Source organism: Caloenas nicobarica, chromosome 20, assembly GCF_036013445.1.
Source record: "Caloenas nicobarica isolate bCalNic1 chromosome 20, bCalNic1.hap1, whole genome shotgun sequence".
In the NCBI taxonomy this organism is placed as follows: Eukaryota; Metazoa; Chordata; class Aves; order Columbiformes; family Columbidae; genus Caloenas; species Caloenas nicobarica.
This window is the reverse complement of record NC_088264.1, coordinates 4,618,062-4,633,976: the sequence shown is the minus strand read 5'-3', so window position 1 is coordinate 4,633,976 and position 15,915 is coordinate 4,618,062. Positions and strand designations below refer to the sequence as shown.

At 44.4% G+C, this 15,915-nt stretch overlaps 1 protein-coding gene across 3 annotated transcripts in view; it reads right to left on the bottom strand.

Moving 5' to 3' along the window:
• Nucleotides 1–15,915, bottom strand: part of RASAL2 (RAS protein activator like 2) — a 180,731-nt gene that overhangs the window by 97,608 nt on the left and 67,208 nt on the right. For all 3 annotated transcript variants that reach the window (XM_065648930.1, XM_065648931.1, XM_065648932.1), the window contains exon 2: nucleotides 1,875–2,002. In XM_065648930.1, the coding sequence (XP_065505002.1) occupies nucleotides 1,875–2,002 (128 nt within the window). The remainder of the gene's footprint in view (nucleotides 1–1,874; nucleotides 2,003–15,915) is intronic.

Below are 15,915 nucleotides of genomic sequence, written 5' to 3'. Positions count from 1 at the left end.
AATTACTTGCAAATCAGAACGGCAAATCTGACTCCAGCTACCGGCTTCTGAAACAAATCTCATTAGCAGTCACACCTGCACCAAAGGCACGTCTGCCTGGCAAAGCTGCATGCGGCATTTCCCAAAACAAGTTATTTCTCATTGCGATAGGGCAGGCAGGCTCCTCGGAGAGCATGCTGCAAAGATTTACTCTACTGCTCGATTTTTCGGGGTAACTGCTAAAGCCCAGGCTCTTTATAGTCCAATACTGAATTTCCCCAGCTTCTGACAAAACACCGAGTGTATTTAAACATGGTGTATTATGACTTAAAACACCAGTGATACATCAGACTTCCCATATCTACTCCTCAGGATCTAAACAAAAGACTCATCTTACTCCCAGCAAAATGCTTTTAACTGTATGTGTAGGAGAAATTAAGAACCTGTAAGTGCACGATTACCACCTTCAGATAATTGTGATATGAGCTAGTGTTGTTTTCAATTACATTTCTTTAATGAGATGCATCCTTTAGGCTAGCTGTGCTGGTATGGTACAGTTTTAGGAATAACTCTCACATGTTCCTAAGTTTCTTCAGGATATACTCCTGAGGTGACAGTCCTGCCAGACTAGAAAAAGAATTACATAGTAGACAAACACCATGACATGGGCCTTCCACTTTCCCTGCGTTTGATCACCTTTCCTATACATTAGCATTGATGTTGTTCCCTTCCAATAACTCAAGTCCTTCTCTAAGCCATTTCCTCCTACTCTCCCTATGCAAGGAAATATTTCAGCCCTTGCAAATAAACTTGATCACAGCTGAAGGTGAATAATATTTAGTGCTACGCCAGAAGCAGGTCTCATACTCTCAGCCTGTACACAGCCATGCACAGAAGCTTCAAAAGAAGCCAGGAAAACCACAAAAATTCAGGTCATCTCCAAATGTAGGAAACCATGGCATTAGACTCAAATTCATGGGCATTTATATGCAACAAAATCTATTTCAGTAATTTGAAAACATTTCTATCTTATAGCTCCTCCTGAAATATTTTTAAAGAGGGTAAATCTGCAGCAGAATAATTAAACAAACAAACCCAGGGGCATTATCAAATGCTTCTAAACCTCATGGATTCATAACAGTCTGTAGACGTTGAATATCACAACATATCATGGCGTAGTCTGGGAGAAGGGACTTATCAGCATTTGTTTGTTCAGTGTTTCAATCAATTAAAACAGGCCTATTCTTTACCCATATTCACATGACCTTCCTGGCGAGGCAAAATGCCAACTACTACATGCTATATATACACACACAGAGTAATTTTGTAATTGAAGCAAAGATGGTTGCAGTAGCTTTGAGTATCCACGCCAAGGGGCACCCAATCTTCCTTGCTGCGTTTAGCCAGAGAAAGGACGTACTTCTGTCTCAAACCATTCACCTTGTGACTGCAGCAAGGATGACGGTACAAATGTGAAGGCTGCACACACCTGCTCTGCCCAGCACTCCAATACATACACAAACCCCTTTTCCCCACCTTTATGTCTGCAATGATGTGAGGAGGTAGGTTTACACAGCTGTGGTGGCTTTAACTACTATTAAAAGCAGCAATAACGCAGGAAGATAGCGTGGCAGACTTAAAACGCAGGCTGTTAAACTCCAGGAGCGAGTTTTGGATGCGCACAGTTTGCTGTCACATCTTCCACGCAACCAGCTTCTGGGCCAGCTGGATTATAAGTGTGCACGTCATGCCATCCACATGCAGAATAGCTCCCATTTCCCCCCATTTCCCTAGACTCGTGAACGAAATAAAGGGGAGACGAAAAAAGCTGCCTTCTCGTTGTACCAAAAAAGACCAGAAGGTAAATCCTGCGTGGCCGACGTGATTTCTCTCACCTCTTTCTCCCTGTTGAGCAGCACCAGCTGGCTGTCCGTCAGGATGCAGTATTTCCTCTCCCATGTCGTGGTTTCCGTGTAGGGGGACTGGCCGCAGGACAGGCGGTGCGTCGGTGGCCCTTTCACATCTGGGAACAGAAAACCGCAACGCCAGGCTCGTTAGCATGTGTCGTTAACCACCGCCTTTGCTTTCGCGGTCCTGCAGCTCGACGTGAACCAAAACCGCAATCTGTACTTCGCAGCGCCTGTTTCAGCATATTAAAAGACAAAATGCTAATCCTGGGAGGCACCCGTGTGGAACGCTATGTAAGCTACACGATTAATAGTTATTTATCTATAGGATGACTTACAAAAATGGCAATACCTGAGATGAATATAAATGTCTTTGTCGGAGACTGAAATATAATCAAAAGAAAATACCGAGAGCTCTCATAAAAACTTCATCTTCACTCCCTTCTCAAAAATATGGTTAAATGGGGAGGGCCCTGAATGTGCCCTAAATCTAGATTATTTGAGACTAGGGATAGAAAGGCACAGGAAGAAAGATGGAGATGAAGGAAGGCAGGCTTGAAAAAGGAATATGCATTTAATTGAGAAGGGCTTGCTAGCATCTTTTGGTAGGGAAGCTATTTGATTAAGCAGGAACAGATAGGGGTCTTCCAGTATTTCAATTTAGCCACTAGAGACAAAAACTCAAACAAAAAAACCCCAAACCAAACACAAAGACCCCTACAAAACAAAATCCAACTTGTTTGGCTCCCAGTGTTGATCTTTTAAAATTTGTTTTTAAATCAACTTCCCTTAACATCTCTCAGGTTTGAGCTACGTATCACATTGTGCCTCTCACTATTAATTAGCTTTGTCCAAGACTGGGACAGGGAAGCACACCAACGAGCCCAGCAGACAGACGGACAGACTTCGGCAGCCGGGTACCACTGTTAGTGCTACGAGAAGAGTGCTTACAAGGAAGGCCGCCCTAGGAATTCAAATGTGCAGTCAACTCCTAAAAATCTCTTTACAGGATGCAGAAATGCTACACGAATAATAGAAAAAAAGGATGCATGCAACAGAGCCATGAGTAGTGCCATTTAGGTAAATTTAGAAAACAGTTTCAAGTCATCTTTTTCTAAAGTTTTGAGATTAAATTCTGGTTGCTTTGTAACATTAACTTTCATTTTTATCTTGCACTCTAGTTTATCCAACTTTACTTGCATTGATCTAAAAAACAGCCATTCCCAATGTCTATGCTGTAGATTCCTGAAATCCCTGGACTTCTAAGACAGCAGTCTCCCCTTTAGACTTCTGTCTAAAACAGACGCCACAAACATCACGATATTGTCAGCGACTTGCTGCATAGGAGTCCGGGACCTTCTTCAACTATTTTGGGTGCTCATTAGGCAAAATGAGCGTTGAGAACCAAAGAGTTTTGTAACTTGGGCTTTCGCAAACTAGCCCAGAGCTGGGCAGATGCTTCTTGTAGCTTCTCCCCAGCTTCACCACTAGAGGCCAGCGGATCCTCAAACACCCAGCACCTTCCCGGCTGCAAGGAAGAGCCTTAAAACTTGAGATACAAACCCCTCCAGCTGACTTCAGTCCTCGCAGACTCTGTGTAAGCCCAATCCCATCTAATCATTAAAAAACCTGCAACATCTTCATGCTCTTTTCCTGAATATAATAGCAACTTTGCCTCCACATTGAAAGGAAACTGCTAAAGCTGGAGAATTAACTTGAAAGGCGGTTTTCAGTACCTAGTTCAACCTCAGGTTGCATTAGGATTTCTGTGGTCATTCAGAAGATTGCTTGAAACAGGCAATCTGGTACCTTTAAGCGAGAAAAAGAAGAGGACTGCATGGCCCCTGCTGCTCTGAATAATGAAGAAATACACCTTTGCTCCCTGCATTTCAGACGAGGTAATTCAGGCAAGAAGCTGAGATTTAGGATGAGGCTGCACACTGTTACCTCTCCTAACAAAGCTCCGTTTCCAGTCGTGACAAGCAACACTATCTCAGAATTGCCCAAAAGCATAATCAGGGGAAAACACCCCAGTCTCTGTGAAGCAAAAGTGCATTTGTGCAAACTCCTGCAGCACAACGGACTCTCTTCCAAGTTACGTATTTGTCCATCTTATAGACGTGAACTCTCCGGAAAGATTTTTGGCACAACTTCAAGTGACATTTCTCATGGTGTCCAATCAAAAACCTACCCAGATGCAAAATAAACCCACTGTTGCTCCTGTCGGTTTCCCAAATAGAAGCACACGAACCCCACCTGTGCCTCAGCGAGACAAACCTACGAGCACCGGGCTGACAGAGGGAAGACGAGCGAGAAGGATGAAGCCCTGGGCTCCTGGTGCGAGTGTGCAACAGAATTGCGGAGACCAGAGCTCTGGAGATCTGGTCTCTCGGGTAACAAAAGCACATGGTAAATCACCAAGGGGGAAAAAGGATGAAGATGTGTCTTGTCCTGCTCATGTGGGTGGGCTGGCAGCAAGGGAGCGTCTCCAGCTGCCGCGCTGAGCAGTCACCAAGTAAACTATATTTTTAACTGCCGGTAGACTTTCTCCTGGCAAAAGAAAAACCTTCTGGGCCATCAGCTCCAACGCAGAATCTACAGTCACGACTCGCCCAGCCCCAAAAGACTTTCGCATTATAATTTCTACCTAACTCCAGGCCTTGGCAGGATACCATCCCACTGATGTACGGGCTACACAAAGGAATTAAAGAACAGAACGACTTCTTCCACTGCAATAACAACTCCGGGACTTGACTGAGTCATCGGGCGCTGCGGGCCAGCCGGGCTCTGCTGCCAAATGGGTTGGCTACGTCAGAACAGCTTTCACAGGCTGCTGGCAGAGGAACGCGCCGTCTCGGTGTCTGGAGCTGGCAGTCACCACTAGGGAACACCACGGCATTAAAATTTTGTGCCTGTACTGGGATCCTTTTGAACACACGTCGGGACACGGCCCCGTCACACTGCAGACTGACCGAGCGCTCTTTTCAACAACAAAGAGCGGTTGCAAACTGGTTTTGCGATGTATCAGACCCCGTAACTTCAGGCCTCTCCCTGAGGCTGACACCGCAAACCCGTCTTGCAAACTAGATGGATGCTGAAGACACGTTGCAAGAAAACGCACTGCTACAGAAACCGCAGCGTAGCTTTGGTGCATTTCTCCCATCTATTTGCATTACTCCTCAGTTGGCCTTCCTGCGTGACTGACCTCTTTGGAGCCTCTCACAACAGCTGTAACTTCAAAACTTACTCTAAAGCATGTCACCAGTTTAGACTGAAGACTCTTTGGGACTTTACACAGTATCACATATACACTCGGTCGCTTCACAGACCCCGTTGTGCTTTCCGGTACTCCGCATCTTCAGTTTTCATTTCACGTTCTCAGCTCCAGCTTTTCAAGTGAATGCAATAAAACCCACCGACCTCTGCCACTAATGCCCCATAGAACTAATTCACCACCACCGTCTGAATCACTATGGAAGTGAATGGCAAAAAGTCCATGTGTAACTGGGACCACTGACATTTTGGGGAAAGATCAAAAGTCAGGGCTATCCTTTGTTGCTTCGGGAATGCTACAGGGTGTTTCAAAAAGATAGACCCAACTGGACTTCCCAGATACTTTGAAATTGTGTCTATCTTTCTGAAACACCTGTATATCTATCAGCTCATACAGGAAGGCTTGTGCTTTGGAAGGTAACCCACTGATGAGCACAATTTTAGCCAGGAGTTGCAGGAGAGAGCCGAAAGCTCCGAGTTTGCAGATGGTCCGTGTGGGATGGGCTCACGCAGCCACACACCTAAATATGCAAGCTCTGGTGACAGAAGATTTCTTCCTCTGGTCTGACGCAATCCTTTCCATTCTGCATCATTACAATGAGGCATTCAAGCAAGCAGATCGGTTCATCTACACACAGGATTAAAGGTCGTGCTTCATTTGCCTTCAAATGCTAATATCAGTTAAGTAACAGCTTGGGAAAAAAAAAAAAATCCCCTTCTTGGTACATCGTCCTTTGCTGCTTGCCTGCCGCATCCGACATAGCTGAAGATTGGAAACTGCGTTGTTTTTCCTCAGGGCTCTGAAATGCCATTAGACGTGTTATAAATATCCACAAAGCTCCCTTTCTCTCAGCCAAATGACATCTTGTACCTTATTATTCTTAACTACAGAGCTTATTTTTAAAAAAGGAGGGGGAAAAAGAAGGAAAAGTCACAGTTATGCCATAACCACATAACAACAACAACCAAATGTCGATTGGTGCAAGGTGAGGGAACAGGGAGAGAAGCAGCCAGCGCCAAGCTGATCCCCACAGAAAGGGCAAGACATTTCATGAAAACCGACGGCACTTTAGTTGTATTTAGAGAGTAGTACTAGTGCTATCGGATGGGAACAGTTCTGAACCTTCCATTGCAAGTATGCAACAATTCTTTTTTTCAAATTCCAACAAGTGGACATCTCCACAAGTGGAGAACACTTTCCAAAAAGCAGGCAACAGGCAGAACCAGAAACTTATTTCCAAGAAATGACAAGCGCTCCAGTGTCATTTAGTCCCCAACAGCTCTTATACAGCCAGCAGGGCAAGTCCTCTCCTTTTCTGAACTAGTGAGAAAGTACAGAATTAGCAGAAATCACGCCAACAGAACTACATTAAAGGTAAATTCATGCCTCCAGTCTCTTTGCCAATAAGCACTCTCTACCTACGATCAATAAAAGCACAAAATTAAACCTCCATCCCAGTGATGACAAGAGCACCCCTGGCATGTGTCAAAGCTCCTTTTTGAACCGCACTCTTCCTACGGTGAAAGCAAGGGCTGACTGAAGTACTTGCCAAACTTCCGTCAACTTTATTAGGGTCCGTATTCTGTTCCTAGTATTTCCAATAAGGAGCTGCCAAGCAGCTGAGTAACTAATGCAGTAGCCAAGTTTGTACGCAGGGAGGATTTTTTTTTTTTCCCCCTGAAGAGAGATTAGTAGAAACCCTAACACCTTTTGACAACAGGTCTACTGGCCCAGCATCAATGTTTTCATGGTGTTTTATGCACTTACCATAGAGACGGGACTCAGGGAACTGTAGGTAAGTGCTGTCATTTGAGAGCTTGTCAGTCTCCCAACCTACCTATCTGTGCATAAGCCTGCAGCCCAGTGCCAATAACCATCAGTTCGAGCCTTTATTGAGCAGCTGAACAGAAGCTGAAACTTCAGGCATCACTATTGACATGAAGCTACAAAGACAAATAGCAATTAAAAACCCTTCACTAAACTTGCACCATCTCTAAAGGCTGATGAAGCTCATGATTCAAGGGAAAGATACGGCAGAAAAGGAAATGCACTGCGTCTCAACACGTTGCATTCCCTTAAACCTGCATCTTGTAATAAGGCAGGATTTCCGCAAAAGAAGTCACAAACCCGAGTGAAAATAAACAGCAATAGCACAGTTATGCGACATACAGCTGTGTGTATATGCAACCAATTCAGACAGCTGCGTGATGTTCAGATGAAGATCTGCAGGGTCTGGATTTAAAACAGAAGAGAATTCAAGCGTCTCTGCCCTGAGAGCAGGCACAGGGGTCAGAGCAAAAGGGACAATCTCCCCACATTTACACAGAGCAGACGACGACAGAGGCCACTTACTGAGGGTCTGCTAGGAAAAGCACAATCAAGACAACTTCCACTTTCTCTCATGCTGATATATATAGCTTTTGTTTGCATTTCTTATTCCTCAAACCAACTCCCAGCCCCACGCAATGGTTTCTGATCCAAGCCGCGCCGCAGACAGGCACTGTCAGAAACAACGGGTCAAAGAAAACCTACCACGACGCACAAATTCGCTTGGCAGAAGGAGGGGACGCTCATCGTCCAAGTTTGTACGGACCACCACCACTGTCCCGACACAGACCACGCAACGCTCATGACTGATTTTATTATACGACAAGGAAAATGCAGCACATACCGTATGCGGTGACTCTGAGACTCACAGAGAAAACGTGACGCTCGTACGGTTGATTAATTCTTCTCTGAATCACATCACACTTAGAGATATGACCAGTACACATTATAGAAATAAAGCCATTAATCCTGCCATTTTATTTTGAGTCACAACGTGGGCAATGACTGTCGGTTTTCTAGGAAGCTTTTTGTAGCTCACGTGCCCTTCTCAATCCCTGTGTGGCGCGGCTCCATTTCAGCTAAGAGGTACCTACATTTTTGTGGTCAGCAACAGATCTCTCTGGTGAAGTAGGTGTTATTTTGAGTGCAGAAAGCATGAGCAGATCCCTTGGGATGAGAGGCATGTTATTATGTAGGATGTTATTACAGAGGCAAGTATCTAGTGTGAATTCTTTCTGTTATATTTAATAGCCGCACTCAACAAACGTCGTTACACGTGCGAGGACTCAATTCAGCTGGATCCAGTTGCTCTCCTCCAGCAGCTGCATGCAGCGATAACCAAATTCTTGTGTGGAAACCTAATATCGTGGGTAGGAGGTAAAGAAAGCTCAGCCAAACCATCAGATTTCAGGGATCTCAAAAGCTCTCACACCAACTGGTTACGGCCAAAACGCCACCTGGAAAATCCATTCAGCGAAGAATAAAGCGATAAAATGTTTAAGTAGGTGAAAATGGTATTTTAGAAGCTGGCAGAAGCCATGACCAGCGCCATGACTTTCTCGGATTCCAATGCACTTGGCACTGCAACACGAATTCTCCACAAGATCTTTAATTTTTCTAGTATAGGCCAATCTTGCCAACCTAACCTATTAACTTTCCGCTACTCTTTTATTGAGTGGTAGTGACCAGGCACAGTCGGAAAACTGGTTCTCCGTTATCCCAGTGGAGAGCCTCGTAAGCCACAGACAGATTCACGTAAAAATTGTTCAGTCAAGTGCAGTTCTCATGCCCTTTACCCTCACAGAAACATCACCATGGCGATTTTTATGTTTATTGTGCATGCTCCCATTTCCCTACCACCAGTATACTAACCCTGGGTGAAGGAATCTCTCAAAATTTAGAGATCAGAAGCCTGGAGGTATCTGCTGCTCAGTGCTTGTGGATAAGGTTTTGAGGTTCTTCCCTCCTCTGAATGAGGTCTGTGCACATCTTCTGCAAACAGATAAGGGCACGGCGTTTTTCCACCAGTTGCTGGAAAGCTTTGATGGCATCTGTGATGGGGTGGGAGAGGAGTCACCTCTCCGCTCAGAATTTCTCACGTGCAGCAGTCTCACCTCAACACAGCCAAATCAAGACTAACCTTTAAAGCTGGAACAATGGGCTTCAACATTTTGTCCGCTACCAGAGCTACCAGCCAGATTCTTAAAATCTCCTACAGATTTTCTGCATTTAAAAAAAAACACACGTAAGGAGCAATTTTTTATGTTGGAATTTTTATGAGTGAATACCTAATATCCAGCCAAGGGGACAAAATACAAAACGCTACTGTTCAACGAACCTGGCATCGCCCAGAAGGATGAGCTCTTGCTGCCTCTCCTCTCTGCTGCCGACATCATTCCCACCCTTTCATTCCTTCCCTGGGAGAGATTTGACTTGTTGGTACAAGAGACGGTCGGCAGCGAGCAAGGCACAGCAGGTTCGCTCCCCAGCTGGGCTCCCAGACGGCTCTGCCAATTTAACTTGGTCCCCAGTCAGTACATCTGCACTATACTTGCAACGTCGCCACTTTGCCTATCAAAAGCTCAGCAGTTTTCACACCAGGGATGAGCCTAGAGAAGAGATCAGCCAAGATTTCCCCTCTTATTTCCCCATAACGCAGGCGATTCGAAAATGAAACCTTTCCCCAAGACCTGTGCTAATGCACCTACCGCCCTCGGCTCCCAATACTTGCTAAAAGGGCTCCGTGTTCCCCGGTACCAAACGCTCCGCGGAAGCTCGAGAGCACGAATTCAGTTAGGCCACAACCGCGCGAGCAGTTTCACTGAGATTTTCTTTTCAAAAGGGAAAATCATGGACTCGTTCCAAAAAAGAAACCTCAAGTCTTAAAATCTTATGAGTAGTTTAGTGAGCAGATGCCGAATGCACCAACAGTCTTGAGTTTCCTTGCAAAAACCTAAAAAAAAAAAAAAAAGAGAGCTAAGGAGCTAGCAACAGAAGGAAAAATTAGGCATAAAGCTAAAATTGGGCTGGCAGGGTAATTCTGATTAGACAGAAGAAAGTTGCACCAGTTGCACTTGGTGTCACCAAGCAGCGTCTTTGAGCAAAAGGTGTGGGAGCTCTTAATAGCAGTTTAAAGCTGCCAATTAGCTCAAACACTGCTGAGCTCCTCTAAGCTCCTTACGTGCCGCGCGGCTGATTGCTAAACTTCCAGCGGGTAACTGATCCTCGCTTCCCTCGGCTGCACCTCTCGCTCCATCCCTGTTCTCATGGTCTGTACCCAGCCAGGTATGTGAGAAGAGACGGCGTGAGAGATGTGTCTGTCGGGAGACAGCAGCACCTCCTCGAATGGATCGGTGCCAGCGACCGCAAATCACGCAATCACCTGCACGCTTGGTAGCTCGACAAGTGGAACCAGAAAACACAACCTGGCCGAGGCGGGGAGCTCGCAAAACACGCAGGTGCGCTTCACGCTCGGCCCGGCCTCCCGCACGTCCCTGCGAACAAGCAGCTCATTGTGCAGCCCTGGAAATCCCATGACATCACCAGAACAGAAGTTGCTATCTGTGCGAAAACCGATTTAGTTCCCAGGATACCTCGGATTTCAAAGCACCCGCGGCTGCTCAAAGCCATCGCTGTGACCCTTCCTACAATACCGAGCAGGTTTTCCTTCCTTCTTATTCAGTTCTCGTTCCCCGCCCAGGACCACTCATCTTTGCTCCTGAATATTAAGTCCATTTTTCTCTCACAGTTTAAATTCCCGCTTGGCCTACAAAACACTTTGGAATCTCAAAGCAGAAATGATCATTACAAACCTGTAGAGGGGATTATACAAGATTACATGCCCCTATTACATAGCTGCCAAGTTCTGAGAAGATTCTCAAGTGACGCTTCTCCCCAAAGCAAGGAGAGGCTTTCGTGAGAGGTTTAGGAAGCAGAAAATTGAGAATAGCAGAAAAGTTAATTATTCATGGGAGAAAAAAAGTTTGCAGTTTGTCCTCTTAATTTATGCATGGTCCTTTTCTTACCCAGCTCTACACCCTTCCCCCCATCCTTCCCTCTGTCATTCTTGCTCTCACCAACCCCTAATCTCCATCCTACAGCCTCTTCAGCACTGAGCATCTTCCCTCTTAACTCTTTATTCTTTCCAGCAGCGCATGAAGAAGACTAGAGGAAATGCATCCAGAACTCGAAAAGGATCTTGGCCCAGGGCAGCTGTGGAAAAACAAACAACCAAAACAAAACAACCCCCAAGCAAACAAACAAACCCCAACCAACAATTTAAGAGCAAACTCCGCTCATTTTTTGGGTGCACAAAAAAATACTAGTGTCCTTGCGGTCAAAGTTCAACACACGTGTACCAGAAGCACCATTACCAAGGGTTCTGCTCCCCCAGACAGCTTTACCCCCCACTTGTGCACATAAGGCGTCAACCAGCTGACATTCATCTGTCTTGGACCCATTTCAAGAGAACAAGACCCTTTTGCCTCCTCCTGCCAGGTAAAGTGAGGGAGGGATGGGAAGAGCAAAGGCAGAGAAGCGTTTCTGTGGGGAGAAGAACGAGCCACGGGCACAGACGAGGTGGTGAGATAGTGACCACAAGTTCAAGCTGAACAACTGAAAAACAAACACACCGTGTTTCAGGCTTTCACGTGCAGTTTGTCTGAACAATCTCAGCCCATAAACTTGATTTTCTCAGGGCAACAGCAGGATTGCTGAATTCCCCTCGCCTTAAACCTACCTCTAAACAAACACAGCCCCCGCCCTCTCGAAAAACAGCCCTCCCCATGTGCGGTGGTTTTCATGATGAGAAGAATAAAGGGGAAAAAAAAAGAAAAAAAATAATTAAAAAACAAACTCACAAAGCTCTCAGTGTGGTGCTTTTCCATACGTAGGAGTTTGAAGTGCTCGGTCGCCCTGCCATCACCGCACAGCCTGTTGCTGCTGTACTCTTCTTGCTATTTTCTATCCAAACGTTTATCGAAGCCAGAGTATACACACAAGCGATTAGGTGACTTTCTTTTCATTTGCTTTATTTGTTTGGGGTTTTTTTGTTTGTTTGGTTTGTTTGGTTGTTTTTGTTTCCTCAACAGACTTTGGGGAAGATAATAAATAAATAAAATATAAGGGTTCTGACCACTGCTGATGTCTCACATGAGTTTATTTCCCTCATCGAAGGGAGAGTTTGCAGAACCCTAAAATCTACTACAACTACGTGCTGCCTTTTTTTTTTTTTTCTTTTTTAATGTTATCCAGGTCATTCAGGCGTATAGCCTAAACTTAGCTTTTGTATTTTAACCACTTAAAACAAATGACTTAGTAAGGGACCACCTCAAGGCACTCAACGATAATGCAAAAGCAGCCCTCCAGTACTCCCCATGCTGTTTAAAAAAGACCCGCTTTGCTTCCTTCTGGCATCTTCTAAATGTTTTCAGAAGAACCTGGAACCAGCTATTATACACCAATTTGTTGATGTGACCTACTTAAAAACAAAACCCCATACAAAAGCACCAGAACGCTCCTCATTCCATTTTTCTCCCCGACGTCTGAAAAGTCTTCAAGCATCTTAGTAACGCGACTTTAATACACAAAGGGCTGGACTCCTTTCATCCTTTGAAGATGGTTCAGACACAAAACTTTAGAGGAGGGAGACCGGATCTTACATAAAAGCAATGGGGATTCTGAGCCATATTTAGATTTATGCAAAGTAAAGTCTTATTGCAAATAGTCTGAATCCCACATTTAATCCAGTACAGTGAGGTAATGACCTGTAATACCTCTTTTATCAGCTCTACCCTTTAACCTTTAGTTAAAGGTTATACAAGGTTAGCTTCCCTTTGTGATTTAACCCAGCTACCATACCTGTTTTTAGGGAGGGAACGCTGGGTTCGGGAGAAGAATCCACTTTGGTTAAGCACAAGAGGTCACCAGCCACGTGGTCCAGGCAGGACACGGAGCTGCTGGCTCACATCAAGGCTCAGGAGCCTCCTGACTCACTTCTCGCTCTCCTTATTGCCACACGATGTCAATATTTGCAAATCAAAGTTTAATTTTGTTGCAAAATTTCAGAATACAGCGGGTGATTTCTTTCTTCTTGCCTACTCGATAGTGTTGAGGGAAACTAACTGTGAAAGAAAGAGGCAACATGGGAAGAAATAACAGTGTCAGGGCAGAGAAACTGGAAGTGTTGAGCTAACACTGTGTCAGGGGAAACAGATTCTTGCGGGCCAGCTCGGTTTGGCCATCTCGGCCATGCTGAGATCAAGGCACCCGCGATACCACCGAAACAGGTGGGGCAGGTTTATTACGCTTTTGGCAAACCCAAAGCAGCATGATTAATGTATCCTTTGATGATGGGCTAGCTAATTAAAAGGATCTGGAGCTAGGGTGCAGTATTTCAGGTATTCTTCAACTGGGTTTTCCCTCTACTTGATGTGTTTTCTTCTCTCCTCAGCAGGCTTGGCTATGAAGAATAAAGACAACATCCTCACCCCAAACACATTCAACTCTAGAGCCCACGCCTGCTTAGTTTTTCCTCCTTATTCCTGCTAAATTCCCCAAAACCTGCAAAATATAAAGCTTGTGAGGACCGAACCTTTCGTTACTCACTTATATCTGATTTATCTGATGCTTAGTAGTAATGCCACGAATCTCCTAAGCGCCAACATGCACTTGCTCCCAAATGTTTTCCCTGCCACGTGTTTTGCAAATTGACATCACGAAGCCCCCCCAGCAAATCCAAATCCCTTCTATCAGAAGGGTAGAGCCGCAGGTGATCGTCTCCAAAATCCTGGAAGGAGAATGAATGAATCCAATAAGGATAAATAACCAGTGGAGAGAAAATGTCTTTCCTACAGCAATGCTAAACAGAACTTTAAAGGTCACAACCTTGCAGAAACAGGCCTGATAACATCTAATTAGCAGTCCTGCTGCGCAACTGTAACAGTAACAGTAAATCCAACCAGACCGGGAGGAAATCTCTACATAAATATAATAATTTTCCTCCAGTTTGAAGAGATTTGCCTTATGCTACTGTGTTGTGAGCTTCACCCCCCTCCAGTAGTAATAATCAATCCACACAAGTGATTTTATGAGTTATTACTGAAATTCATTTCATTCCTATTGGGAAACAATTTACGGGGGCAGTACAGATTTTTATTAATTAATTTATTTTTAAATTGAAATACTAAGAATTCTGTTTGCTGCCAGAAGATGGGTGGAGAAGGCAAGGAAAGTTCACATACCCAAGAGACTATTAACTAGAACCAAGCTGGACAATGCATTTGAGAAGCATTTCCTTCCAGCTACCGTAGATAGCTGTCCTTAACATGCCTTTACTTAAGCAGCCAACTTTCCACCACTGAGTACAATGAGATTTCAAAACACACACGAAATCAGAGTATAAACAGACACAAACATCCACTTGGTGATATAACAAAAGAAAATACAGGGCGAAAAACTTGAGCTTCTCTATTTTCTGACTGTTAGAAAACACCTTGGCATTTTAAATACCCTCTGCTTCACCCTCTCCATGGTTTTTTAAGGGACAGTATTACACAAAATACTCTGCTTAGCTGTCTTTGCAATGGTGTTCATAAACAAAAATTATTTCTGGGGGCTGAGGGATAAATTCCACCCAATATTATCACACAGGGAGCTGAGTTTCAGACGAACCCGGCAGCAGCAGATGAAGCATGAATGAGGCTGGAGCAGCCGAGGGAGCGGCAAATTAAAATACATACAAAGATCTTGTCGCAGACAGCAGAAATGGCAAACGGGTGAGAGGCAGCACCAGAGAGTGGAAGATTAAGGAACAACTCCCTTTTATTCAAGACTTTAAGTTTGTTACAGGCAGACGGTGCTGGTTCTCATGGCTGGAGCTGGGTGGTACCCAAGCCCCCAGCCCTGACGGATGGCAAACTTATTTTTGTAAATCTCTGGCGATAAAAACCATGCGTGGCATCTTGTTCATTTCCTCCTTACCACTCGGTTTGCCAAAAACTTTAAGCTCTGCTTTCCTTGCCACATCTACAGGCCGGTACTATTTGTTCTGCTCTCAGTGACTAATGATGATCATGATCATACACATCCCCCCATCTTTGTAAAAGCCTCTTTTAACAACAGGATGAAAACCGACAATGATATCTTGGAACCTGGGACCAGTTTTGCTAGCCCTCAAGCAATCAGCCATGATGATAGGGGGAAAAAAAAAAAAAAAATAATTAAAAAAAAAAATTTAAAAAAAAAAAAAAAAATCTATTTTTTCTTTCCCAAACTCTCATGTGATTAAAATCCATTAAAATGCAAACAGGCTTGAATTTTATTTTACCCATCAGTGACCACACTTCACTGTCCCTGGGCTATGACTGTCTCTTTGTGAATTCTCCGCACATAATAGGAGTCAAGCTCTAGGTTTAGGAGCAATCAATCTAGTAAACCTTGCTAAATATATACGTGTGTATATATTGTATAACGATCTCCATTTTTCATGTTGATTTACACTGATCATTGGAAAGTACATTCAGCTTCGTGTTTGCTCATCTCTGAATAAACAAAGTGAAGGCTGCTGGGTATCCAAAGACAAATGAGACAATACAGATGTAGACAAAACCTATCATCACTCTGAAAGCTTTCTCTTTGAAATTATATAGCCATGCAGAAGTTATTCAGAGCAGAGATTGCTAGATGTGTTTTCAATTCAGCCTGGGCCTGTTGGGGACAGGGAGGGAGCCTGATGAGGCTTTTTCCCCCCTCCACGTACTTGACAATTCAGAAACATATGATTCAGTGAGGATGTTTTTCTTCCTCTCGCATTCTACAGTTTCCATTTTTCAACATAGGTCTCCTTAGGTTCATATCTCTAAACTCTTATATTGCACACCTACCTGGAGTTGTGCCATTAAAAAAAAAGGCTTCTATTATTCATCCATG